The following is a 27,095-nucleotide window of genomic DNA, read 5'->3' as shown; positions in this document are numbered from 1 at the left end:
TTAAATATTAAGCAAATTTCGAACAACCAGTTCAAAAAGGCATACAATTGCTGTTTTTATATATATTCAAAATTGCTAGTGCTAACGTTGTGTTAAGATTATCCGGTGTCAGTTGACAATTAATTTAAAATACTAATAACTTATAAAGTGCCAGTGCTAAATGAATTACAGTCTCAGACTGCTTGTGGTTCAGAATTGATAATTTTTAAAAATGCTAGTGCGTTATACAATATAATCAAGAGGTAATTCATTTATAAAAAAAATTTTAGTTAAAAAAGATCCAGAACCGTCATTCAAGGAACATTAAGTAGGAAAAGGAAAATAGTGTAGAGGTGGAGAAGTCCCAAAGAAACTGCTGCCTATTAATTTTCTATGCCATGGGACCCCACACGGGGAGAAAGTAAAAAATGAAGGCCAATTGAAAAGATGCTTAGAATTAGCTATTTTGTAACATACTAAAAATCAACTTACCGTAATGGTGAACAACCCCTTTAATGTTGTTTATATCTAGCCTTTTTCATTCCTTCTGATCATTGCACCCTCTCTTTATATTTGTGGGGGAAACATATTTTAAAGGTGCTTCTCAGAAATTGGTGCAGTATAAACAGGACAAACAAAAAAGAACTACAGCACTACAATGCAGGGCTTTTCTCAGTCAGGGTCCAGAACAAAACGGACAGTGCAAAGCCAGACTATTTAAAAGGATTGTATAAAAAATGCTTAGGGGTAGATTTATCAAAGAGTGAAGTTAGAGCTCTCCCTCTCTCTCCATTCATTTCTATGGGATTTTTAAAGGTGTATTTATCAAAGGGTGATAGTGAAAGTTCACCATTTGATAAATACGCCTTTAAAAATCCCATAGAAATGAATGGAGAGAAGCGGTATTTCACTCTGTGGACTGTAGAGATCTCTAACTTCAGTCTTTGATAAATCTACCCCTAAGGCTTTTTTGTACAATCCTAGTAAATCAGGGGTGCCCAAAAGGCAGATCGGGATCTACCTGTAGACCTTTAGCTGGTGGTCAGTAGATCTCAAGACACTGTAAACAGCTTGTCTAAATCACCCTCCAATTTCATGCTTTTCATTCAGATATTTATTATGTTAAAGTTACATAAGAAATAGTTGTTTATTAAACATAGCAATATAAATTTTCTCATAAATCAATATTTAAGTAATATTTTCCTTGGAACAGAATGCTAACAATGCTTTTATGGGTGTAGATCATAATGGGACAGCATCACTAAAAGTAGACCTTGCATTAGTAAAGTATGGCAACTCCTGTAGTAAATAGTCTGGCTTTGCACTGTCTGTCTGTTTTGCTTTGGACCCTGACAATGAAAAAAGCCCTGCATTGTACTGCTGTAGTTCTTTTTTAGTTCTTTCTCATTGCGTGTTCCCTGCTACCTGTTTTACAGAAAGTATGCAGTTAATATCTTCTGTAAGTACTTCTCATGTGATGTGGGAATCCATCATCTGTTTCTAAACAGGCCAAGACCGTTAGGCATAAATCTGTTTGATTATGCTTTTGGAGTAAGTCCAGTTCCGCTTTTTAAACTTTTTAAACAAAAGGCCAGTTTTGGTTGACTTATTTGCTATGTGTATTCTTGGAAAACAAAATGAACACTTTTAAGTGGCACTGGGGAAAACAAATACCTTACAGTGAGAAAAGGAAGTGGGAGAAGCCATATATGCACAAATATTGGTTAACATTTTTTATATTGTTACCGTGACCATAAAAGCCAGAGGCATTCAATTTGCCACCTTCTTATTGTTGGTACAACTATTTCCATTTCAGGTACCACTATAATGCACAGACAGGAGCAGAAGAACTAAAGATATAAAATGCAGTTGATGCTGGGTAGTTTTTAGTTCCTGTGTGCATTGCACCTGCAGATCTCTGCAATAAGGTTGGGCGAATTTGACCCGTTTTGTTTCGACAAAAATTTGCCACTGGCGACATGTCGCAGACGCCCATTAAAGTCTATTGATGTCATTAAAATGTTTGACGCGACACCATACAAGTCTATGGGCGTAATTGCCGCATCGAAAAAAGGTGAAAAAATTGGCCCATCCCTACTACCTTTCAAAAAATGTTAAGAAATTCTATTGAAAAAGGAGAGTTTTAGGTCCAAATTGTTTGACTGCTTGTTGTTTGTGTCCATGGTCAGACTATTACTTATCCACTTAAAGGAGACTCACAGACTTAGTATACAAAAACATGTTATGGGTCACTTTTCAGTATTCTCCTTTTCATCGGAAGTGACAAAATTTTTTCTATACTTCCAACTTGCCAACATTTAATTTGAAGCATTTTGCATCACATGATTTGTTTCATCTTAGAGGTTGGATATTGCTACAGTTTGCAGTTATCTTGGGGGAAATGACTAGTAAATAGCTAAATATGTTTACTTAACCTGGAGTAATGCCTGATCAGTCTTGTGTATCTTTGCAGGTGTTTTATCGGCTCGGGAAGTCCTCAAGTGCATTTTCCTCAATGTTGGGGAGCGCAAACTGAATTCTCTCAGAGGCTCTGCATACCTTCCAGAAGGCATTTACATGTAATTGCACATCTGTTGGATTAAGGGCTCTGCTTGGAAGAACAATTCGGAGGTCTGGGTGGCTTTATTATCCCCACCTCTCTGTGGCTTTAGGACTAACAAAAATGAGTGAATTCTGGTTATGTTTCAACTGCTGCATCGCAGAACAACCACAGCCTGTAAGTAATTTAATTTCCTTCTGTATATCCATGGAACATTTTTTATATTAATATTGATACTGTGCCATTGCTGTTTAATAAAGGAATTGATTTTACAGTCTGTATTAGGATGAAGAGAGTGTGAGGGCTGTCTCTAAACATTAATATCCAGCTGCTCTCAGTATTAGATCTGGTCTAAGCACAAGCTTTTGACAAAGAAACTCAATAAAGCTAATTCGACTTTATTTAATTATTTTTAGAATTATTATTAATAAATCTTTGGAAACTGTCATTTTTACTAATACACAGGCAAATTCTACCAAATCTTTTTTTCACTAATAGTTTCCATTATTTTTTTTTACAGTGTCTGAAATATAAATGTTACTTATGATTTAATGATACCACCTAGCTGGTATGCCACTGGCATAGCCTGTAAAATACTTCCAGGGCTGGCATAAAATATTGCTGGTAAATTCAGGCACCCCTCTTGTTACACTTTGGTCTGTCCAATTATGGTCCTATGAGGACCATCCCTTGGTATTATTGACAACACTAATATATACCAAGCAATTAAAAAAAAATAACCAGAGATACAAAACGAGAATTATTTAGATTTATGTACCCCTATTGTGTTTAGCACACAGTTATATTATTGTAGGAACTGTGGAAAAATCATGTCACTCAGGACTAGAAAGTATTATGCAATAGTGTATCCTCTTAACTTTGGCACCTGTGGTAACAAGTGTGGACTTTTGTGAAAAAAAAAACCTTGATGAGGAAGAGTCTCTGTGAAAGGTCGTGACACCCAACATTTTCTCACGTTTTAGTTTTTAGAATAACTTGGCATATATTCTGTTTTACAAAAGGCAGAATAACATCCTCTACACGCATTTTGTGCCATATCTCCAGGACACAAAACAGGGTCAAAACACTGATTTTTAACAGCTGCATGAATGTTACTCATTACTGTTGTGCTCTCAGGGTTCTAGTGCCTTTCTGCATTGGGACATACTTTCTTATGTTAGACTTTGTCATTCATTAGATAAAACATTTCTAAAGCATACCATTTAGTTTTGCATAGAGTCTAACATATTTGTCCAGTGGCATAACTAGATGTTACTGGGCCCACAGCAAATTTATTTTAGGGCCCCAAAATATCCATGTCCTGTTTTTACCAATATATATTGAAATTTGTCATTAAGTAGGGCTTCATTGGGCCCCTATACCTCCTGGGTCCCCCTGCAGCTGCAGGGTCTGCTTCCTCTGTATTTGTCACAAGGTGAAGGCTAATGGGCCCACCTAGTCTACTTAAAGCAGCAGTTTTTACCTTTGGGCTGGGATCCATAAATGTACCCTCATGCTGTAACTTCTCACAGTTAAACATAAAATGAAATGCATAACTAATTTAGTAGAAATTCTTGGCCTTGACTGCCTGACTTATTCTGTTTTGCTAGGGGAAAAAAAAGGTTGAGGGGGGTAGAGCTGCATTATGTGGATCTTTTTGCTACTTATTTTATATAGTAACTATTTTCTGCATAAATGCTGTTGCTTGTTTGATAGAAATGGTATATTGTTAAGTTCAGGAAGAGTGCTATCACCCTCACCTGCTGCGTGACCTTGTTTGAAGACCATGCATGATTTGGCAAGTTTTTGGCTCTGATATGCTGCAGTACAACTTTTAGCATATCATAACATTACAGCATCCTCAACCTAACACAAGTGTTCGGTAAAGCAGTGTATATTTCATGTTTCCCTCTGACTTTATTATTGGTAGTGCATCATAAATCATTCCATTTATACTGGAATAGAGCGAGAAGAGTATCTTGGATGATTCAGTTATCACTTACCCAGCACCGTTCTGACTAAGGAGCCACCTGAGGCAATGCTGCAATGCCGCCCCCCCTCACCAACTTACGTGTCGGGAGGGGAGGCAGAAACACTATTACGTAGAGCGCAATTGCGCTCTCTCGCAATAGTACAGCCGAATTTCGGGTTCAAAAACCGGAAATTCGGCTCTTAAAGGTGCAGGAGCGGCTTTTTGCCGCCCCTGGAATCCTTTCAGGCACTGCCGCCTGAGGCGAGCGGCTCAGCTCGCCTCATTGGCGGCGCGCCCCTGCACTTACCAGGTGCCCTCAGTTATGTGACTTGTGCTCTGATTAGCTTCAGTCAGTCTTTACTGCTGCACTGCAAGTTGGAGTGGTATCGGCTCCCTCCAATTCCCCCACCCGCCAGTCTATCGACAGAACAGTGGAACGGTAACCATATAACAGCTTATTGGCGCAAGATGACAGCTTCCTGGTAGATATGAGACTAGCACTCAGTAGTACAAATCCAACTCCCAAAAATATATTGATTAGGATAAACAATAGCATGTCTGAAAGCAGTTCCATTATGCAGTGCTGACTGTAAACAGTGCAGTTTAGAAATAAAAACTATACCATAAAAATCATGACAGAATCCTTTTATTAATGCATAGACTCCAACTGGGTTTTGTTAAAGCACATAAATAATGTTCTAGAGGTTCCTCTAAGTCTAAAATACATGAGCACATGGATGCTGTCCATGGTTGCTATCAAGCAATCCGCTTAGGCCCCCATTTCAAATATTTGGCCTGTGGACAGAATGTCAGCTTAGATGGGACAGCCAGTTGGGTGGCTGGATCAGGCGTATATCACTTGGAAACCTGAACAAATAAATTGATCTTTCTACAGTGTGCCCAGTTTATTACCAATATAGTAAATCACAGATTAAGCCTCAACAAAGCATAAAGTTGTCAAACCTCAATTAAATCATATACAATGTACATTACAATTTACAGTACATTTCTTTTTATGGGGGCTAAACATAAGTCCTTCATAACTGTTCCTCAAATACAATGTTCCTCTCCTAAACAGGACGTTGGTGTTAGCTACATCTGTTTATGCGGTGTCAGCTTACTGTGTGTTTAGACTTTTTAGGGAAAGAAAAAAATGTAGGCTTAGGTGTTAGCTAATAAATGAATATTTACAGAAATGGGGGGGGGGGGGAGCTAACACAACAGACTTCTTTCAGTAGGTTTCCTTTAGCTGTCAGAATTTCATGATCAGAAGGCCAGAAGTTATAAGGAGCATGCCAAAATCTGCGGCTTTACAGAATGAAAGTGCACTTTTACAAGTATGTAGACATTTGCAATGCTGGCAGTTTCTTAATTCCTCATTACAGCTGAAGTCAAACAATATAAAGGAGTCTATGGGAGATAGCCTTTCCGTAATTCGGAACTTTCTGGATAAAGGGTTTCTGGATACCGGATCTCCATACGTGTATCTTGTAATAGTTATATGTTAGTTACAATTAATGGGGAATTAGGCTATCTTATTTTACTGTCGTTAAAAATGTTTAGCAGTGTTTTGTTCATATATTTTGTGGCTGTAGCTGCCATAATGCTTCACATTTGAGCTACAGTAACTCTTCATTTTGTCAAAATAGTAGAATTATTTTCATTAGCTTAAAAACCAACATATTTAAGAAGTGTTTTTTTTTTTATGAAACAATAAACTCTAGATAAACTTAATAAAATGCTTATCCCTCTGTGCGTTCAGTGATATCTGATTAACCCCATGCTTGCTGAGGTTCTTTGATAATGATGTGCTGTATATTGGCACTCAGGCCCCAGTCAACTGTAACTTTGGCAATTGTGTGTATTTATTTTATCCATATTTAATACAAGTGGGTTCCTCTATGACGCCATGATTCACAGCTTTAAGGAAATGATTGGAGGAAACAAAACTATTCATATGGCAGGCAGGTTGACTGAGTATACTGTTACTCTTGTGTTACTCTTGCTGCTTGTGTTTAGCAGAAAAAATGGACACACCCTGCATGTGCACAACCCCTGTGGAGATTGATACGGGGGTTTCTGCTGGCTTTTAGCACAGGCTAATGTCCGCTAATGTCCTGCAGCGGTTTCTCTGCACTTAGTGTGTGGGCTCTGATATCCTACAACTTAAGTGGGGAAGCTTTGGGTAATGCCATAGTTGTCTATTCAGCATAAAAATAAAGTAGCTAAGGACACTTTGTATGCCAATGACTGCCTATCTGCAGCTGTGACTCAATCTGCCTCTCACACTTTGTATTTGAAGACCAAGTGAAGAAAAAAACCTACAATTGTCCAGGGTCGGACTGGAGCCTTCGGGGCCCACCTGGGCTACAAATGAAGGTCCCGCCTCACAGTCCACAGGGGCCCCCTCCCGACCTTTGATTCCCTGGTCAGCACACAGCGCGATGAGCACGCATGCGTAAACTCGGCGCACTCTGCATGCCTGCGTGAACCTGACATGCTCTGCGCACAGGCTTATTTCTTCATGTGGCAGCTTGGGGGGGGCAGGTCTGGGCTGGTGAGGGCCGGGGCCCACTGGGTTTTTTCCCGGTGTCCCGCCGGCCCAGTCAGACACTGCAATTGTCTTTATTTTATATCAGAGAATCAAATGCCTGACAGGTTTCCAACACCATAAGTGCATCAGGAGTTTGTGTTTCTAATATGAAAAACCTATGCTTTGGTATAGTCTTCAAATATGGTGTGCAAGCCCTAGATTGATTAAAGGAAAACTATACCCCTCAAACAATGTAGGTCTCTATAAAGATATATTGCATAAAACATCTCATATGTAAAACCCTGCTTCATTTAAATAAACCACATTCATAATAATATACTTTTCTAGTAGTATGTGCCATTGGGTAATCATAAATATAAAAGTGCCATTTTAAAAAATAAGGACAGCCCTCTGGGATCGTATGATTCACGATACACATAAAAATACCAAACATATCAGACCTACATGTATACCAGACCTACATGTTAGGTCACATGAGCCAATTAACAGACAAAGTTCTGGCTTTTGCTTCCACGAATCTTCCTTTTACAGTTAGTTTTAGTATTTCTGGTCAGGTGATCTCTGAGGCAGCACACAAACCATCACAAAATGGTGGTTCAAGAAAAGAGATGTAAAAAGACAATATTTACATATATATATATATATATATATATATATAATCAGTATGACAAGATTCTTTAATATGTCACTTAATTTGACATCTGTTGCTCAAGTATTCATTTTGGGGGTATAGAATTTTCCATAGCTATTCCGAGCATATGAAGGTGCTGAACACCATGCTGAACTCTGCAGTGAATTGCTATTACCAGATAAATCTACACCATTCCATCTATCCGACCATAAGGCACAAAGCAGTCCCTTCTTGCTGTGTGGCAACCAGTTTCTGTCCTAAGCAGTACATTTTCCATTCATATAATGCATTTATTGCATACATACACATATTAAAAGACTGTTTTTCTCTCTCTATTTTGGTTACGAGCAGTCACACTTTAGTATCTGACCTTTTGTGCTGTAGTTATCTGACAGCATCTGGCATACTCTGCTGTTGATTTGGACAGCAATCATAAATGACAAGCTTTCTCATGGACTCTGTAATAGCTGCTGTATAATAGAATGTTGTATTGTAATGCCTCATGTTACTTAATTTGCAAAATGGCAAATGTATGCATAGCGTAGATGAAATAGTTATGCACAGGTTACTTTTGTGACATAGATTTTTTTTATATACAGGTATGGGACCTGTTATCCAGAATGCTTGGAACCTGGGGTTTTCTGGATAAGAGATCTTTCTGTAAATTTGGGTCTTCATGCCTTAAGTCTACTAGAAATTCATGTAAACATTAAATAAACCCAATAGGCTGGTTTTGCTTCCAATAAGGATTAATTATATCTTAGTTGGGATCAAGTACAAGCTACTGTTTTATTATTACAGAGAAAAAGGAAATAATTTTTAAAAATTTGGATTATTTGGATAACATGGAGTCTATGGGAGACAGCCATTCCGTAATTCGGAGCTTTCTGGATATCGGGATTCCGGATAAGGGATCTATACCTGTGTGTGTATATGTATGTATGTATGTAGAGATTATCGGCACTCGCCATTCACATGATCACTTGCTGGGTGCTAACCAAAAGTAATTGTAGCAGTCCATGAAAGCACTCATAAAATCTGCACTTGATTTTTTCACCCTAGGCAAGGCATGCAGCCTGACCAAAACATAGGTGCTATAGGCAGAACAGAATGTATAGCTTATATATATATATAAGAAAGCACTCACAGCATTCGCCATCAAGCGTGTATCAAAAAGTCATTTATTAGTGCATGGTATATCAACGCGTTTCAACTCACAGAGAGCCGTCATCAGGATTATGACAGGAAGTGCAACACATCATTAAATAGCCCCCTCAACCAATCAGGGTAATCCCTAATCAAACTATCACATATAGGTGAACCATTTAGATATATTTCTAAAAGTGAGTACAAACGTCCCAAACAGGTTAAACAACCACTATTCATTGGCATATATCAAATATCCATCTGTGCAGTGTTCAGTGTCTAAACATCTTTAAAATCTTAAATGTAAAAACTAGAAAAGCAAGTGTAGAGATTAAAACAAATTTGTATACATAATATCTCCTTCAAATGTCTTTATTGTTCTAAAGTAACCACACAATATTGCGAATAAATATAAACAAAGTTATTATATAAATTATCTGAGACACATAGCGATAAGCTTTATAGAATGTTGCTAACTAAGTTAATGTGTCTAAAAACATTGTGGAAGGAGCTCTAGGAGACAATAAGGTCAAATGGGCATCTATGATAGATGTGTTGCACTTTCTGTCATAATCCTGACGACGGCTCTCTGTGAGCTGAAACGCGTTGATATACCATGCACTAATAAATGACTTTTTGATACACGCTTGATGGCGACTGCTGTGAGTGCTTTCATATATATATATATATATATATATATATATATATATATATATATATATATATATATATATATATATATATATATATATATATATATATATATATATAAGCTATACATTCTGTTCTGCCTATAGCACCTATGTTTTGGTCAGGCTGCATGCCTTGCCTAGGGTGAAAAAATCAAGTGCAGATTTTATTAAAATAAAATCACAGCATTTCATATTTGTGAAACTTACTGTGCATAGTGCTACCTTATTACTGGCTTACTATACATAGTGCTGCGTACTGCAACCATGCTTAGTGCAGCTCTGACATTCTCATACATAGCTCGGCCCTACTACGGAGTTTAAGTCCGATAAAAAGTTTTAGCTTTTAACTTTTATAGTGGAAAGAAGTTTAAAAAACACATGAATATGCCATATGTCCTATAAAACAAGATATAGAATGCCTTACCATATAAGTCTATCTTTTATGCCAAGTGTTTTCTGATAACAAATGCTACTTTTGGTGCCAATTCTAGTTATTGGAAACTTAAAATAATTCAGAAAACCAGGAACATGCCCCAACAAAGCATAGCTGGTAATTCAGGAAACTACCTGATTTCCCCATATATCACCTTTAAGTTATTTTTTATTATGTTATAGAAAGGCTAATCCTAAGCAACTTTTAAATTGATGTTCATGTTTTCTTTTTTTACAGTTTTTCAATTATTTGCCTTCTTCTGACAAATGCTCTATAAGGCTACAAATATATTGTTATTGCCACATTTTATCACTCATCTTTCTATTCATGCCCTCTCCTGATCAAATTCCCGTCTCATTCAAATCAATGCATGTTTGCTAGAGTAATTTGGGCCCTAGCAACCATTGCTGAAATTGCAAACTGGAGAGCTGCTGAATAAAAAGTAAATACTTCAAAAACCACAAATAATAAAAAATGAAAATCAATTGTAAATTGTCTCAGAATATCACCCTCTACATCATACTAAAAGTTAATTTAAAGGTGAACAACCCCTTTAAGCCCAGGATCCTCAAGACGTGGCCTCTCATATAAAAAACCTAAGTTGTGGCTTTTTTATTTTTAAATGTAAAATTAGTAAACCTATATATAATGCGTGAAAATGTTCTAAAGTTTGCATCAAAGTACTGTTTGCAAAGCCACAGCAGCATTACTGTTGGAGTGACAGTAAAAGAGTGTAGTAATGAAAATGTTATTGATGTATAACATTTTACTGAAATCCCATTATTTCAGAAACTTAAGAAAATTAGCCACTTTTTTCTCAAATTGAATTGACAAGGTCTAAGCTTAAAAACAAATGTTACCAATATGATGATTGAAAAGAGCCTCTGGGTTCTTGAGAAACAGGTCTAGAGTCTGCAGTAGATTTTATAATGCCCATTAGAGGTTGCACAGCAATGCCATATGCCAATTCTGGCATTCGTAATGGCTATATACTGTAGGTGTTTTGTAAACTCTACATACTAGCCAACATTTGAATAGAATTTTCAGGTGCACGTTGCTGAAGGGCAAGTAGGATTAAAATGATATGGTGTCAATCCATGATATTGCAGATGGGTATGTTTTATTTTACTTTTCCAAGGGCCACACACAGCTCCACAGTTTAGGAACAACTTTGTTAAAATCAGACAAATATTTCTTTTGCTTAAAACGTATTTGAAAAAGTTGTTAAATGTAAAAGCTGTATACATAATGGCTACATTACAGGCATAAGGACTGTTTGTTACAACAGCGCCACCTGCTGGTCAGTTTCCCACAAGTCTGACCACCAAGTAGTCAGGAAGTTGTCAGGAGAGAGAGAGAGGCTGATGTTCCTCTGCTTAGGAAAGATGTGAGACAGGTTTCTAATTTTATTCCTAAGCAGAAGAACATTAGAGCAGCCTCTTCTTTTCTCCTGACAACTTCCTTGACTACTTGGTGGTCAGGTGGCGCTGTTGTAACAAAATTCATTCATATTAACAGTATATGTATCCCTTAAAGGGATACTGTCATAGGAAAATTTTTTCAAAATGAATCAGTTAATAGTGCTGCTCCAGCAGAATTCTGCACTGAAATCCATTTCTCAAAAGAGCAAACAGATTTTTTTATATTCAGTTTTGAAATCTGACATGGGGCTAGACATATTGTCAATTTCCCAGTTGCTCCAAGTCATGTGACTTGTGCTCTGATAAACTTCAATCACTCTTTACTGCTGTACTGCAAGTTGGAGTGATATCACCCCCCCAGCAGCCAAACAAAAGAACAATGGGATGGTAACCAGATAACAGCTCCCTAACACAAGATAACAGCTGCCTGGTAGATCTAAGAACTGCACTCAATAGTAAAAACCCATGTCCCACTGAGACACATTCAGTTACATTGAGAAGGAAAAACAGCAGCCTGCCAGAAAGCATTTCTCTCCTAAAGTGCAGGCACAAGTCACATGATCAGGGGCAGCTGGGAAATTGACAAAATGTCTAGCCCCATGTCAGATATCAGAATTGAATATAAAAAAATCTGTTTGCTCTTTTGAGAAATGGATTTCAGTGCAGAATTCTGCTGGAGCAGCACTATTAACTGATTCATTTTGAAAAACTTTTTTTTTCCCATGACAGTATCCCTTTAATATCTTGGTATTAAAACAAAAATAAATAATGAATGTACATTGCAAAAGTGCTTAGAGTAGCCCCCTCATTATTTTTTCATTCACTTATTTTAAGGGTTTACTTATCCTTTAATGGAGCAGTTGGAGCAATTTAGGTATTTAGTTAGGGGCATTTGTCCGGGATAGCACTTAGGCTGGGGGGAGGAGGGAGGGGGGTCTATGTAGGGTAGGGTAGCTAGATCTTGCTCAATCTTCTCGAGGACTCTCTGTATATACTTGTACAATCCCTTCCAGCTGGCACCGCCTTTCATTTAATTTGAATGGATACCCTTGCATGCTTTGGAAGTATTTATTGGTGAATTAAGCATCAGCAAGTTTGTGTGGTCTCCTTGTATATTAATACATAAATTATAATATCCCCTTAATCATCTCTTCTCCAGTGTAAACACTCTTAACTTGGCCAACCTTTACATATATAACCGGGACCTTCCTTAGCCTTTGTTGCTGTTCTTTGGACTTTCTCCATTTCATTATCTTGATTTTTATTTTATTTTTTTAAAATATATCTTTAGTTTAATTTTAACTTTTTTGGGGATTCATTTTTGCAAGTGATGCAATCTGTTCCTGTTGTCTTCTTGATTTAATTCTTGATTTAATTCTTTCTTCTTTATATATGAGTTAGGCCTCATTAATGCTTTTATATTTATTTATTGATGTGTTTGTTTATTTAAGGGATGCATTTTAAATTTCAATATTTAAAGGGACAGATCAGTGTAAAAATAAAAACTGTGCAAAATAAAAAATGTTCCTAATTTAGTTAGTTGGCCAACAATGTAATGTATAAAGGCTGAAGTGACTGGATGTCTAACAGAACAGAAAACAACTTCCTGCTTTTCAGCTCTCTAACTCTGAGTTAGTAAGCGACTTTAAGGGGGGGGGCACATGGGACATAACTGTTCATTGAGTTTGCAATTGATCCTCAGCATGCAGCTTAGAGTCAAAATCAAACAATTATGAGGCATATGACCCCCCTCAAGTGACTAATTGGTTACTGCCTATCGGTGACTTCATAGGCAGTAATTTTGCACATCCAAGTTTTTTATTTTTATACTAAACATTAACATTTTAAATGAAAATAATTTTTACTTTTATTGTGTTTTATTTGATATATTGCAAGCAATTATGTGGCAATGGATCATTATAAATGTATAAATTAGTCCTAGTATGAATGTTTTTCAAGGTATATGTAGTTGAAGACTGCATGAAATATTTGTATTATCAATTTAGATCACAGCACCACTTAGTAAAAGCTTATGTTTTTGGATTCTAGTATTTTCACAACTAATATTTTATCTAGCTGAATGCATATATTCTGGCTTTCCATGGCGCTGGCTGGTTAATTTCATATCAAGCTACAGGGCATCCGTAGAATACAAGGCAGAATATCGATGCGTAAAAAATTATGTATTTTTCTTGCTGTCTCTGCTGCCACACACTGTCAGAGAGCTTGTCCAGTTTACTGGCCGGGGTTAGAAATTCAAGCAAGTGAAGGCACATGCCTCATAATTGTACTCCTCATAGGTTATGTCCACTTCTTTTGCACTGCTTTCAAACACTTTCCCGGTGTTTGTATGAAACGTGTTAGTACAGGTAACAAAAACAAAAGTTCACATGAGCATTAAGTAATTTAAAATTTAAGAATACAAAAACCGTTTTCTCTATTTACATTATGCATGTTTTAGGGGCATATTTATTATCACTTGATGTTCACATTCATAGTACACACATAAACAAAAGATTTAATGCCAGAAAGTAAGAGTGAGATTAAGAACTCTCTTGAATTCTTATGACATTATAAACTATACTTGTAGTATATAATGTCAGAGTGACAATAAATATATAGAAAATACAGTTTAAATATCTGTTGTTTTTTTTACATTTATTTTCTTAACAGAAAAGACGAAGGCGGATTGACAGAAGTATGATTGGTGAACCTACGAACTTTGTTCACACAGCACATGTAGGATCAGGAGACCTTTTTAGTGGAATGAACTCCGTAAGTGCATAAATATATATATATATTTTTTTTTTTTGTCTTTTCGAAAAAAGAAAGATTGATGTATTTGATTATCACTGTCGGATGCAAGAAGTGTTAGACTGCTAGACGTGTTCTAGCAATTCAATGGTAGCGCCCACAAGAACCAAGAAGCCATAGCTAGAATAATGAAAGCCTCAGATTGGTTTTTCTGGATCAAAGGACTATTGGGATACAGTCAAAACATCAGTACTTGCGCCACAAGACACTATAAAAGACACGTGTTCTTATATAGCCTTTCATATAGTTAATTTGAATCAATCTTTTATACAGAAGTGTAGAATACTTATATGTTTTTCCAATGTATAGTGCCAAGAGACTGATCCCGTTATTGTAATTGCACATCCAATTTGGCTGTCTCTATTTTTACCAACTAATTTATAGGAGGTGCTATTAATATCATGGTGTTTTTGTAAATTTATATGTTCATTAATGTCACTTGCCTGATTGTTAAAAGAATAAAGATACATAGGCTGTGGAATGAGTGATGGTGAAAGGTGCTTGATATCTTTGTCTGTCTTATTAGTCATTGTGTGAAATTGTCTTGTAATATGACTGAATCAATGAAAACAAAAAATCGGCAAGATATACACCAAGCACTTCATATGTGAGTTCAGCACACACTCCACATTTTGAAAGACGTGTGTTAAATTATGGTGCCGTTCATGCCCACATTTTACTCTCCAAAAAATCTGTATCATGTCCATCCATCACACATCCATTATCTAGGCTGAGCCCAGGACCCTGTATTTGAATGCGCTCCCAACAACCGCCGCCTTTACATAAGTAGATTCAGGCACTAGAAGTTTAAAATCATTTGTGCAAGGTCACATCTGCCATTGCTGAGTTTGCAGTGTAAAATTCAGGGTCACACAAATCTCTGTTCCATCCTGTGTAGCGTAGTAGTGATGCTCAAGATAAATAATGGTAGTAATAAAATGTGGGCAAATTTGCTCCTGTAATCAGATGATTGCTTTCAGTGCTCGAACTGCTGATTGGTTTCTCCGGGTTACTGCCTAGGTGCAAATTTGCCAGGTGTTTATGGTGTGTGACTGCTTATGTTGGACAAATATGTCGTATTGCAGTGTTTTTTCACAGCACTATTAGACATTAAATGGAATAAAATACACTAAATGGACAAATGCAAAATGTTTTTGCCTCTTCTTATTTTCAGGTGAGTTCAATTCAAAACCAAATGCAGTCCAAAGGTGGCTACGAAGGAAATATATCGTCGAATGTTCAGATGCAGCTTGTGGATACAAAGGCAGGATAACCATGGTACTACATTGGCAGTAAGTATAATTGTAGTCTAACAAGAACTGCTAGAACAGAGGTGACATATTCTAAAACTCTATATTAAAGGGAAAAGGTGTAAAAACACTATCTGATATTTTTTTCGGGTTACATAAAAGTGCTGGATCCCACAAGTTTTAACAACTGTAATAGTCTGTATGATCTATTGGTCCCCACCTTCTTTACGCTCACTGTGTAATGCATCCCTCCCTCACCTTAATCCTTTGTGATTGATTCAGAGACAAGTACCTATGCATTATAGAGAATCTGTGCACCACTCACTATGCAAAGCAGATGGGCTTAATGTCCCAGAATCCATTACGTCACAATGGAACATAGTGAAATAAGGGTTGCATTACAATGTGAGTGGGTGGGGATGCAAAAGAGCAAGGCAGTGTGTAAATTGTGCAAAGCAAAAAACAGTACCACCAATAAATGAAAGTAATAAAATATAATGTACTGTTTCCCTGCACTGGTAAAACTGGTGTATTTCCTTCAGAAACTCTACTATACTTTATATAAACAAGCTGCTGTGTAGTCGTGGGGGCAGCCATTCAACGATCGGGTTACAAAACAGAGGCATTCTGCAGAATCCCATGTCTTCTATTACAGAGAGTATCTGTTATCTGCTAAGATACTGTGCCTTTTAACCTTTTCCAATCTAAATGGCTGCCCCCATGGCAGCCTATCTACATACAGTAAACTATAGTAGAGTTTCTAAAGCAAATACATAACTTATAAAATTACCAATGCAGGGCAGCAGTCTATTATATTTTAATTACTTTAAAATGCTTTAATTTTTTTGCTGTTACTGTTCCTTTAAATGACTCCCATACTTTTCCATCTACTGCTGTTTAAACATTGGATCTACAGTGGTAAACAATAAAGGCATCATTTTCGGTGGTAGCCTTGCATAAGGAAAATACACACCTTTTAAATAAACTGATTATTAGTGAAATTTTTCACGCTCATAGACTTCAATGGGTGAAAAAAACGATTGCACGTCAAAACACTTATGTCACCCACAGACTTCAATGCATTTGGCGAATATTTCTCGAATTTTCGGTGAAGCAAAATGGGTCAGATTCGCCCATCACTACTGATTAGCTATGGATCATCTCCATGATGGCAATGCATGGCATTGTTTCAAGAAAAAAATGGAAACAACAAAGGTTTATATACAGTATATACACTGTTTATTTTACACAAACTTCTGCACTTTTTTTAATCTTTTTTGGTGTCAAATTTTTTAGGCATTTAGACACCTTTATAAATATACCTCTAGGTGCTAAGAAATCATGACACATTTCAAAAATGTTCTTTGCTACAGAAAAAAATCTGCAGTTTAAACAAACATTGTTTTTCATTGTCTTCTGCTTAAAAATGGCTATAATTCACCTATATGGAGTTACTAAACAGTGGCATAAATATAGAGCAGTGATCCCCAACCAGTAGCTCTCGGGCAACATGTTGCTCACCAACCCCTTGGATGTTGCTCCTAGTGGACTCAAAGCAGGTGCTTAGTTTTGAATTCTTGGCTTGGAATCAAATTTGGTTGCATAAAAATCAGATGTACTGCCAAACAGAGCCTCCTGTAGTCTGCCAGTCCACATAGGGGCCACCAAATAGCCAATCACAGCCCTTATATGGCACCCCAGGTACTTTTTGAATGTCTGTGTTCCCCATAACTTTTTATTTTTGAATGTGGCTCACAGGTAAAAAAGGTTGGGAACCCCTGCTATAGAGGAAGCAAAACCCACAGTCACAGCGGGGCACGGACTGTGGGGTCTGCTTCCTCTATAGCTCATAGGAAAACTTCCTCCTCCCCAGCCTCTCTCTTACCGACGAGGAAGTGGGGCCAGACATTGGTGAAGGTGGTACGGGAAGCGGGCGGGAGGATGGAGATAGGAATGCGCCAGGCCCCTCTGAAGGTTTTTTTGCAGGGGGACCCGGCGCACTCTAGTTGGGACACTGTAACTAAATATTCTAACTAAATTATAGGGCAGTTATCTATTACAGGTGTCACATTTATGTGCTTCATGAAACACAAAAAGCACCAGTTGAAATGAGAAAGATAATTAAAAAAAAATCCCTGTGGGAGACCAATACCCCCCAGTGACTAAAATTGCTGACGTTATAACCTGGGCCAGTGTGCCATTTTTAAACCTGGCAAAGCTTTCTTTCCCACAGGGTTGACATATTTGTCCCTGCTGAAAGATGTCCCTGGGCTAGGCATATGCACAATACAGTGCTATTTGGGTGCATATCATTCTGTGCATTCATCTGACTTTATTTTGCATAGTGGACATTGAGGTGCAGGGAACACATAGCAGTGCTTTGCTCTATTGGAAAGTACCCAACAGGGAAAATGTCAGTGATTTTACCAGACAACCTCATCAAATAAAGAGTCCTTGTATCTTTTATACAAGCATACAGTGCTGTTATACCGCCTTGCTACTAGAACCAATACAATTTGATCAGTTTATGCTACACAAGATCTAAATAGTAAAGGAAGAGTTTCATCGCTATTATTTGTATCACTCTTGACATAGCAACATTGGTTGAACAAACACACTTGCACATTGAGTTCAGACTTTTATGTCTAACTGCAAAAAAACTGTAGCCACTTTGCTTCAGAAGTGAAAAAAAAACCCTTCCTGACTCCAACATGGCAATCAGAACAGTAAACGTATACGTTTTGTACTAAGAGCTATTTTCAATAGCCCAAAGTTTTCTTGCATGTTAAAAGCCACCAAACACCTTCCTAAAGCCATCTAATATACCAGTCAGTACAACTGATTTAGGGACAGAATTCTACAACTTCACAGCTTACTCTGTGGAAAAAAATAAATAAAGCATATATAAATCTGGAACCTCCTTTCTTTTAATCTGAATGGATGTCCTTGTGTCAGTTGTAAAGACCTACTGGTAAATAAAGCAAGTTTATTCTAAAGTCTTTATTCATAACTGAAACTTTCCTTACCCACCTGTGTCACTTAATTACCCAGAGCACTAATTTAAGATCCTGCTGCATGGATGGTGCATCCTGGATGTAATTTATTGGACTGCATAGTTTTGTATCACTTATGCATTATGAAGAATGCCCTTCCCTAAGTCATTAATGAACAATTTAAATAAAGCTGGCCATACATTTAAAGATCCACTTGTTCGGTGAGATTGATGAGCAGATCTTTCACTGACACGCTGTGGTATTGGGCTGATCTCGCCATTGGGCCCTAAGGCCCAGCCAATTGGATTACAATGGCAAATATACAGACCTCGGAGTAAGGACCACATCAAGAGTCAATGCGGTCCTCACTCCGATCCTTTTTTTAAAAACTGTCCACTTTTTGGCCAGATATCGGTCACGGAATCCAGTTGGAAGGCCCTATAAACAGGCAGATAAGCTACCAACTCGGCCTGTCTGCAACTTTTATCAACCCATGTATGGCCACCTTAACTTGTGTTGGACACCATGAAAACCCTACTCCCAAATAGAGAATGTAGCATTAACAACCACCCTCAGTACCTGATCTTGTAGTCCGTTTCCTATCCACGTGCAAACAATTTTATTTAGCTCAACAGACCTTAGTTTTTAAAGCAGTTGTTTATGCTTTTGCAAAATCCAAATAGATCACATCTCCTTCAACCTCATTGTCCAACTTCTTATTAACCTTACCACCTAAAGGAATGATTTATCTGACATAACCTATCCTTCATAAAACCATGCTGATTGTTGGTTATAATGCTGTTCTACAGAGTATAATCTTGAAAATAACTTGCTACGTCAAATACTCTCTTCTTCTATGACATACGTAGAGTTCTACTTACAGTGGCATTGCCATCGATTTGAAATATACATTGAGGCATTTATATAAATCTTTTAGCACATGCATTTAGGTGCACTCAGATCTGCATCTTAAGCGTGCATAAAAATATGAATGGGGAAAGAACAAAATATCCATTAGTAAGTGCCCTTAGAGCCTACAGATATAGTCATAAGAGTAACCAGCATGACTGTGCCGATTGATTGAAAGCAACATAGAGAAATCACTTTTACAAGTATTCATAGAAAAATAAATTGAAGGCATACCTTACTTACATATTTAATGCCTATCATTTGCTTAAACATTTATTCTTATGTATTCCTTTCTCTTTCTGCAGAGCCTTTCTAGATGGTTCGTAACTTCGCCTGCCTCTTGTCCCTCTCCACCTCCATTTTTGCGTTGGTAACTCTGCTTCTGTGTTTTCCATCGCCTGCCAGATGATTCCTTGTTCCCCTCATGTGATGACAGATTGGAAAAGATGTTGGCCTGTGCTGAGGATGTAGCTTTTCAGTTCTGTCGGACCATGCCTTTTCACTTGAACACAGGGCTCTGGTCTTTGCCAAAACCTTTTACTCCCCTTCTATAAAAGCAGAATTTTATTTTTTCAGGCCCTGTGTTGTGGCACAGCATTTTTTAAAAACAATTTTTCTGTTTTGTTTTTGTATTTTTTAGCAATGCTTCCACTCCTAACATTTTTCATTGCTCGTGTGATTTTTGGAAAGTCCTGAGGCCTGCAAGCACAATGCTAATTGCAATTTGGACTCCAGTGAAATTGAAGCCTTGCATGCTTTGTAATGTTTTTCTGTACAGCAGCTCACCAAGCCTAGGAAAGCAACACTGACAAATGCTTTCTCGGTGGCACCAACCTGTGCCTGGTCTATTACAAGAAGACAGGAAACGAAAAAAAGACTTATTTTATCCTAGCTGCTTTAGAGTTCTGTCAGTTTAGTGATAACCAAGCCAGTTTTGAAGAGGAAAATAATAATGATAATAATAAAAGAAGAATCTTCCATTCATAGGAATTCTGCTGTAAATGTTCAGTATATTTATTTGAAAGATCTGACCTCAAGATTGTAAACCCGTGTAGTAACCTATAATGTGTCGTGTTGGTGATTTTGTCTGTAAGGAAACAAATAGAACACCCTTTGCCCCTTCATCAGCCATTTTATGCATTTTATAAGCTCTGCCTGCAATGTTCCATTTTTCATGTTGCTCTTCTGCAGGTTCTGTCCCATTACCTAAAGGCCATTATTGAAGTGCAGTGTGCAGTGATATGGATGCCTGTTTTACCAGATTGAATAGGAATCGACAAACTGGCTTGACATACAGGGTGACTTTTTCCGACTTTTGGAAAAGTCTTTTGCTCAGGTTCCAAAGCATGTATTTCTTTTCACACTTTGTGAAAATGTTTTTTTTTTTTAATATTGCACTGTTTCTTGGATGTACATGTTATTGATCCTGTATTCATTACCTGTTAGGGGCTTAGAGAAGAACAACTTGGTTGCATTGAATATATGAGGTTTATCTGCTTGTCTGAAAAGATATTTTGCCAAATGTACTGTTATATCTAGCAACCTGTAGCTTACACACAACTCAACCATGTGCAGAAAGCAAAGCTAAAAGAACAAGTTATTGATGCAATGCCAGAGGGATCCTCGGCACATTTGTTGCAGTCAAATGGTTAATTTAAAAAAAAATCAGAATGTATATTTAGTATCTATTACCAAGCCAAACTCTAGATCAGATTTTAAGAATTAATTTACATACAATACAGTAATGCAAAAAAGTGTGGCCCCCACCTGTGTGCCACTTATTCCCTCTAAATTGTGCGCTCTCTGGGCCAGCGCACACAAAAAAGTGTGGTGCCCACATGGATTTTTGTGTGAGAATATAAATCTTAGCATTAATTCTGACCTGCACACACAAATTTTAAAAATGTGCCCACAAGTTTAAAATGTGCACACAAAATAAATTTTTTTGTGCACGTAGCTGAGCAGAAATGAGAGGGAACATTGCTTGTGATTGTTGTGTTTCCATCAATTACTTTTAAGGTAAAGCGTCTCCTTAACAGAAATGCAACTTCCAATCAAAGATTACCAGTGCTTGCTGGAAGTTGTCATTCAGCTACAATTGGAGTCTTCGATTGACCGTACTCTTTTACAAAAAGTGTTTTTCGCTCTCATTGAAAATACCTCTTACATATAAATTCATTATGTAGCTTTAGGCACTGCCACATGTTTGTCTCTTAGGATGAATTTTACATAGATGATTTTAGCAACATCATCAGCTCTATATTTACCACCACTTGGTGCTTTGGTTGCAGATTAGAGTTGCAAAACATGTTACAAAACATGGAAAGGGTGCTAAATGGATGCAAATTGCCATGTTTTGTACTTACAATACAGTGTTTTTCTCAGAATTCCAGGGGCAAACTTTATGAAAAGTACACTTTGCAGGCTTGTGTAAATCTTTGCAGTTCATAAATGTCTGCTATTCTGTAATAAATACAGAAACAACTATTCCTTGCATACAACTTACTATGCACCCAAACTTTGTCAGGGATAGAAAGTGGTCGATAAACCCATCTTGTAAACAGAGTGTGTGTATGTATGTATGTATGTATGTATATATATATATATATATATATATATATATATATATATATATATATATATATATATATATATTTTCCATTGGAGTTGATTAACAAGTGAAATCCAACAGCCTGAAGAGAATCTAGTATTGACTGACTGTTTTATCCATTGAAATACTTTAGCCAAGTGTGCTAGAACTATTTCCAATGCTTTTGTCATCTGAACCCCAGTCTATACAAAGAGTAGGTTTATCAAAAAAATATTTTCAGATTCTTTGATCAAGAGTTAAAAAAATAAAAAATAATTTACATATTTTTATAACAAAACATACTTTTTGTACATTGTGTTCATTCTTGAATGAAGTCAGTTCAGTGTTGGCTTGTAGATATTACAGAGAAGTATTGACATTGATTCAATAAACATTTTCTTTCATCTCTGGCTTGGTTTTTTCTTCTTCAGTGCCTCTGCTATTAAGGGTAAGGTCACACTGGGCGATTCGGGGAGATTTAGTCGCCTGGCAACCAAAGTTTCGTGCGACTTCGGAAAACGAATCGCCTTGTGTTCTTAGCGCCGGCGATTTTTCATTTTAGCCAGTGCAAGAGTGAGGGAAGGCTTTCGGGTAGATTGGTCGCCGCAAAGACAAAGCGATTAGTCACCAGGCGACTAAATCTCCCCCAGTCGCCCAGTGTGACCTTACTCTTATACATAGGATTGTAGGAAAGTAGCTGGGAAGACCTTTATTGTCTCATTTTGTTAGATAACATGGATTTAAAAGGATGCTGAATATATTTATTGAGAATTGGAGGGAAGACCTACTGCCACACAAGCCTATGAGAACTCTGTGTCATCAATTCACAGGCAACAAGAAAGGCTATAGGAGTCATTTATGATGACCCTGGATGCATGTGCTACAGCACTTAGGGGTAAAACCCCCTTTGTGCTTATTCAAGAAGCACTTTAGTCTGGGTACTATCTGTTCTCTGCACCTTGTAGACGATTCAAAAACCAGTGGACCGAATTGTGGTGACTGATCTCTATAGTGGAAACAGCCAGTGATTTGTGCTGGCGACTTGTGCAGTAACTTATTGTTGTTTAGTTGCTGCAATCTCTTTTTAAAAGTCATGGCAACCAATTGTCACGTTTGTTTTCGTCCTTTACTATGAGTTTTTCTATCCCCCAAAACCCATTAGATGCCTCCAGCAATGCATTACTGTACAAGGGTCTGCCTTTCTACTTTACACATGACTAGTACAACACATGCCATTTGTGATTCACACTGAGGGTCCCTAAATATATTCTGTAGGGATGGGCGAATTTATACTCCAGCACAGAGAATGCCCAAGTGATTATAGATGAAAATAAGTGTAAACATTTGCAAATAATAATTCATTATGTGACATCTTCACTACTGAGCGAGCATCATTATACAACAATATCAGATGAGATACAGTAAACCTATGAACCAGCACACTGATATCCCTAAGCATTACAGCTGGAAATGTTTGGACACAACGTAACAAAAACATTATATTATGTAATTATTTACTTACAGACCAGAAAAGATGACATAATCAGTATGGCATTTGCCATATTATCCAATTAAGTTACAAAAACCTATGGGGTACCTTTTACCCTCTACAGTGCAGAGGATTCCCTAATGATAACAGATTGAAATGACTGTAAATATTTGTAAAATAATGCCAAAAGAAAATCGGACAATATTAAATATCTTTTATTAATTAAAAAAACAATATATAGCAATGAGTTATTTCTTTACAGCCTGGAAGAGATGACATCTGCAGTATAGTGTTATCAATTTATTATTCCCAGGGTTAAGGTTTGATAAATCTCAAATTTAAATGCTAATCGAGTTTGGATTATTCCCAATTTGAATTTGTGAGTTTTGACCAAAAAAAAAAAATTACATTTACTATTCAACCCTTGATAAATCTGCCCCTAAGGGGCAAATTCACTAAAGGACGAATCGCCTAACGCTAGCGTAGCGCATTTACGTTAATTCGCCGATTCACTAACGGACGCTGGCGAAAATTCGCTAGTGTTACTTCGCACCCTTACGCCTGGCGAATTTGCGCAACGGATGTAACTACTCAAATTCACTGACGCGCGCATTTTTGTGAACACTACCTTTTACGCCAGACTTCCTTCGCCACCTCAGACCAGGCGAAGTGCAATAGAGTAGATAGGGATTGCTTCAAAAAAAGTTAAAAAATTTTCTATATCCCAAAAAACGCTAGCGTTTTTTCTTTTTTTATGGGTGAAAGGCTGAAAAAGAGCGAAAAAATTTTTGGGGCTACCCTCCTTCCCCCCTACATTTCCTAACTCATGGCACCTTAACTATACAGTGGGCACATGTGTAGGGCAAAATAAAAATTGTATTTGCTGTTTTGAAGGTTTCCCAGGCTTGTGTAGTGATGCTACATATACCTCCATTGTAACTTCAATTTGGCGCCGTATGCAAATTAAGCATCGCTAGCGTAACTTTGCTTTGCTTGGCGAATTAACGCTAGCGCAACTTCACAACCTTACGCTTCCCCTGAGCGCAACTTCGGATTTTAGTGAATTTGCGTATCGCTGGCGAAAATACGCCTGGCGAAGTGCGGCGAATCAGACGCTGGCGCAACTATGAATCTTAGTGAATTTGCCCCTAAGTGTTTACTCTTAGTTCTATAAAGCAACCTACTCACACAGAAGGTTGTGTGTCTGTCCTCTTTTATAAAGAAGCTGCACATGCAGTTCAGATCAGCTCTCTGTTAACAATAATAGTTTCTACCTACCAGGGGCGCTGCACCAATAAGGTGAGGTGAGAAACTGCCTCAGTTGGCAGCACCCCAACAAGTTACCAGGAGCTGCAAAAAAGCTGCTTGCTTCAAACGTGCATTTATTCCATAATGATGTTTCTGGCCTTCAGGGAGTTCAGTCCCAAACCTAGTATTCCTCCCTGCCCTATTGTCCCCTTTCAGCCCTGCACAATGTGCCTGTATCAGCTTGAATGAAGGGCATGAACACGGAGCTGTCAAGGTGAATTACAAATGAACAGGGCTCATGTAATCAAGCCAGCAAAACTAACTGTCAGTGTTTCCCTGCTGTGCAGTGTCACCTGTAGCAAATGTCACATATAGGGTTGCCAACTTTTCAGTTTTTACCCATACAATTTGTTTTTTCTTAGAGCTGTTTGGGTATAGCCTTGTGAAACCCAAACTGTAATGGCTAATAACCACCTGTGTTGTCTTGGCCCAATCCATAATAGGCACAAACTTTCCCTGAACTGTTATAACATCCATATGTCACTTCTCTGCCCTGATGTCATCATTCCACTCTATTTGTTTTTTGCTGAAGTCAAAGCTGGCAGTCCTGACACATGACAAATCTGTTTGAGATTTCTGATTACGGAACAGCTCAGCCATCTTAAAGGGGTGCTTCACCTTTAAGGTAACTTTTAGTATGTTATAGAATGGTCAATTCTAAGCAACTTTTCAATTGGTCTTCATTATCTATTTATTACAGTTTTATAGTATTTGCCTTTTTCTTCTGACTCTTTGCAGCTTTCAAATGGGCGTCGCTGACCCTGTCTAAAAAACAAATGCTCAGTAAGGCTACAAATGTATTGTTATTGCTACTTTTTTGTTCCTCGTCTTTCTATTCAAGCCTCTTCTATTCATATTCCAGTCTCTTATTCACATCAGTTCATGGTTGCTAGGGTAATTTGGTCCCTAGCTACCAGAATGCTTAAAATGCAAATTGAAGAACTGCTGAAAAAAAAGCTATATAACTCAAAAACCTTAAATAAAAAATGAAAACCAATGACAAATTGTCTTAGTATATCACTCTCTACATCAGGGCTGTCCAAATGGAGGCCCGTGGCCCCCCACGTGAAAGTCTGACTGCTGTGTTTGTTTACCATGTATAAACTTTAAAAGGTATCACTACAGAGATAACCCCTGCATTGTTTAATATAATTCAGACTGTAATCCCCTGTATTATTCACACTTGTGACACCTCTATTGTTCACACCCCTAAAGCCCTGTACTGTTCACACCTGAGACCCAGACTGAAACTGCCCACATTGTTCACCTGTTCACACTCATACAAACTGCTGGAGGGGCACAAGCACTGTGTCACTGTATGTAGTACATATTAGACTGGTCCTGATCAGTGGAAACTGTCTCCTGCTCTGTTCTGACTTCTCTATGCTTATGGGTAGAGGGTGATGATTTTTTTGGGGAGGCTACAGATGACCACACATGGCCAGATTTATAGGGCGCCTAAACCCCCAAAAATTAAATGACTATAAAACTACTTAACATTGTCCTCTGAGCACTTTTGTAATTTATTTCCATTTTTCTTTGGTTTTATACAGTTTAAGCTTTTATAGCTGACTTCATCTCAACAGTGTTCTGTGAAGCTCTCCTTGAGCTAGGGCTGCTGACTATGTTGAGCCAGGCGCAACTTCGCCGCACTTCGCCAGGCGTAGTTTCGCCAGGGCTCCGCAAATTCACTAAAATCCAAAGTTGCGCACAGGGGTAGCGTAAGGCTGCGAAGTTGCGCTAGCGTTGATTCGCTATATAAAGCGAAGTTACGCTAGCGAAGGCTAATTTGCATACGGCGCGAAATTCAAATTTCAATGGAGTAACACGTATCTGCACTACAAATGCCTAGAAAACCTTCAAATCTGCAAATAAAATTTTTATTTTGCCCTACACATGTGCCCACTGTCTAGGTAAGTTGCCATGAGTCAGGAAATGTAGGGGGGAGGAAGGGGAGCCCCAAAAAATTTTCGATCTTTTTCAGCCTATCAGCCATCATGTAGAAAACACGCCAGCGTTTTTTTGGGACTTACAAAAAAAATTGACTTTTTTTTAAACAGTCCCTATCTACTCTATTGCGGTTCGCCAGGTCTGAGGTGGCGAAGGAAGTCTAGCGTAAAAGGTAGCGTTCACTACACTGCGCAAGTTAGTGAATTTGCGTAGTTTCGTCGCTATCGAAACTTCGCCTGGCGTAAGGTTGCGAAGTAACACTAGCGAAACTACGCCAGCGTTCGTTAGTGAATTTGCGCAGTAGCGAAAATGCCAAACGCTAGCGAATTAACGCTAGCGTTCGGCGCTTCGCATCTTAGTGAATTTGCCCCAATGGGTAGGACTACACAAATGATTCCGGCGCG

The 27,095-nt window shown here is 37.8% G+C and overlaps 1 protein-coding gene across 2 annotated transcripts in view; it reads left to right on the top strand.

Moving 5' to 3' along the window:
* The window catches only part of cdc42se2l.S (CDC42 small effector 2 like S homeolog), a 65,193-nt gene extending 42,845 nt beyond the window's left edge, over nt 1-22,348 (top strand). The window contains 5 exon segments of one of the 2 annotated variants that reach the window (NM_001171726.1): nt 2,453-2,716; nt 14,062-14,163; nt 15,377-15,494; nt 19,660-21,933; nt 21,988-22,210. In NM_001171726.1, the coding sequence (NP_001165197.1) occupies nt 2,663-2,716; nt 14,062-14,163; nt 15,377-15,475 (255 nt within the window). In that variant the 5' untranslated portion in view covers nt 2,453-2,662 and the 3' untranslated portion in view covers nt 15,476-15,494; nt 19,660-21,933; nt 21,988-22,210. 2 annotated transcript variants of the gene reach the window in all.
* The last annotated feature ends 4,747 nt before the right edge of the window (nt 22,349-27,095 follow it).

The sequence above is a fragment of the Xenopus laevis genome, chromosome 1S, assembly GCF_017654675.1.
Source record: "Xenopus laevis strain J_2021 chromosome 1S, Xenopus_laevis_v10.1, whole genome shotgun sequence".
In the NCBI taxonomy this organism is placed as follows: domain Eukaryota; kingdom Metazoa; phylum Chordata; class Amphibia; order Anura; family Pipidae; genus Xenopus; species Xenopus laevis.
The sequence above is the reverse complement of the archived record's forward strand: the minus strand, read 5'-3'. Positions and strand labels throughout refer to the sequence as shown.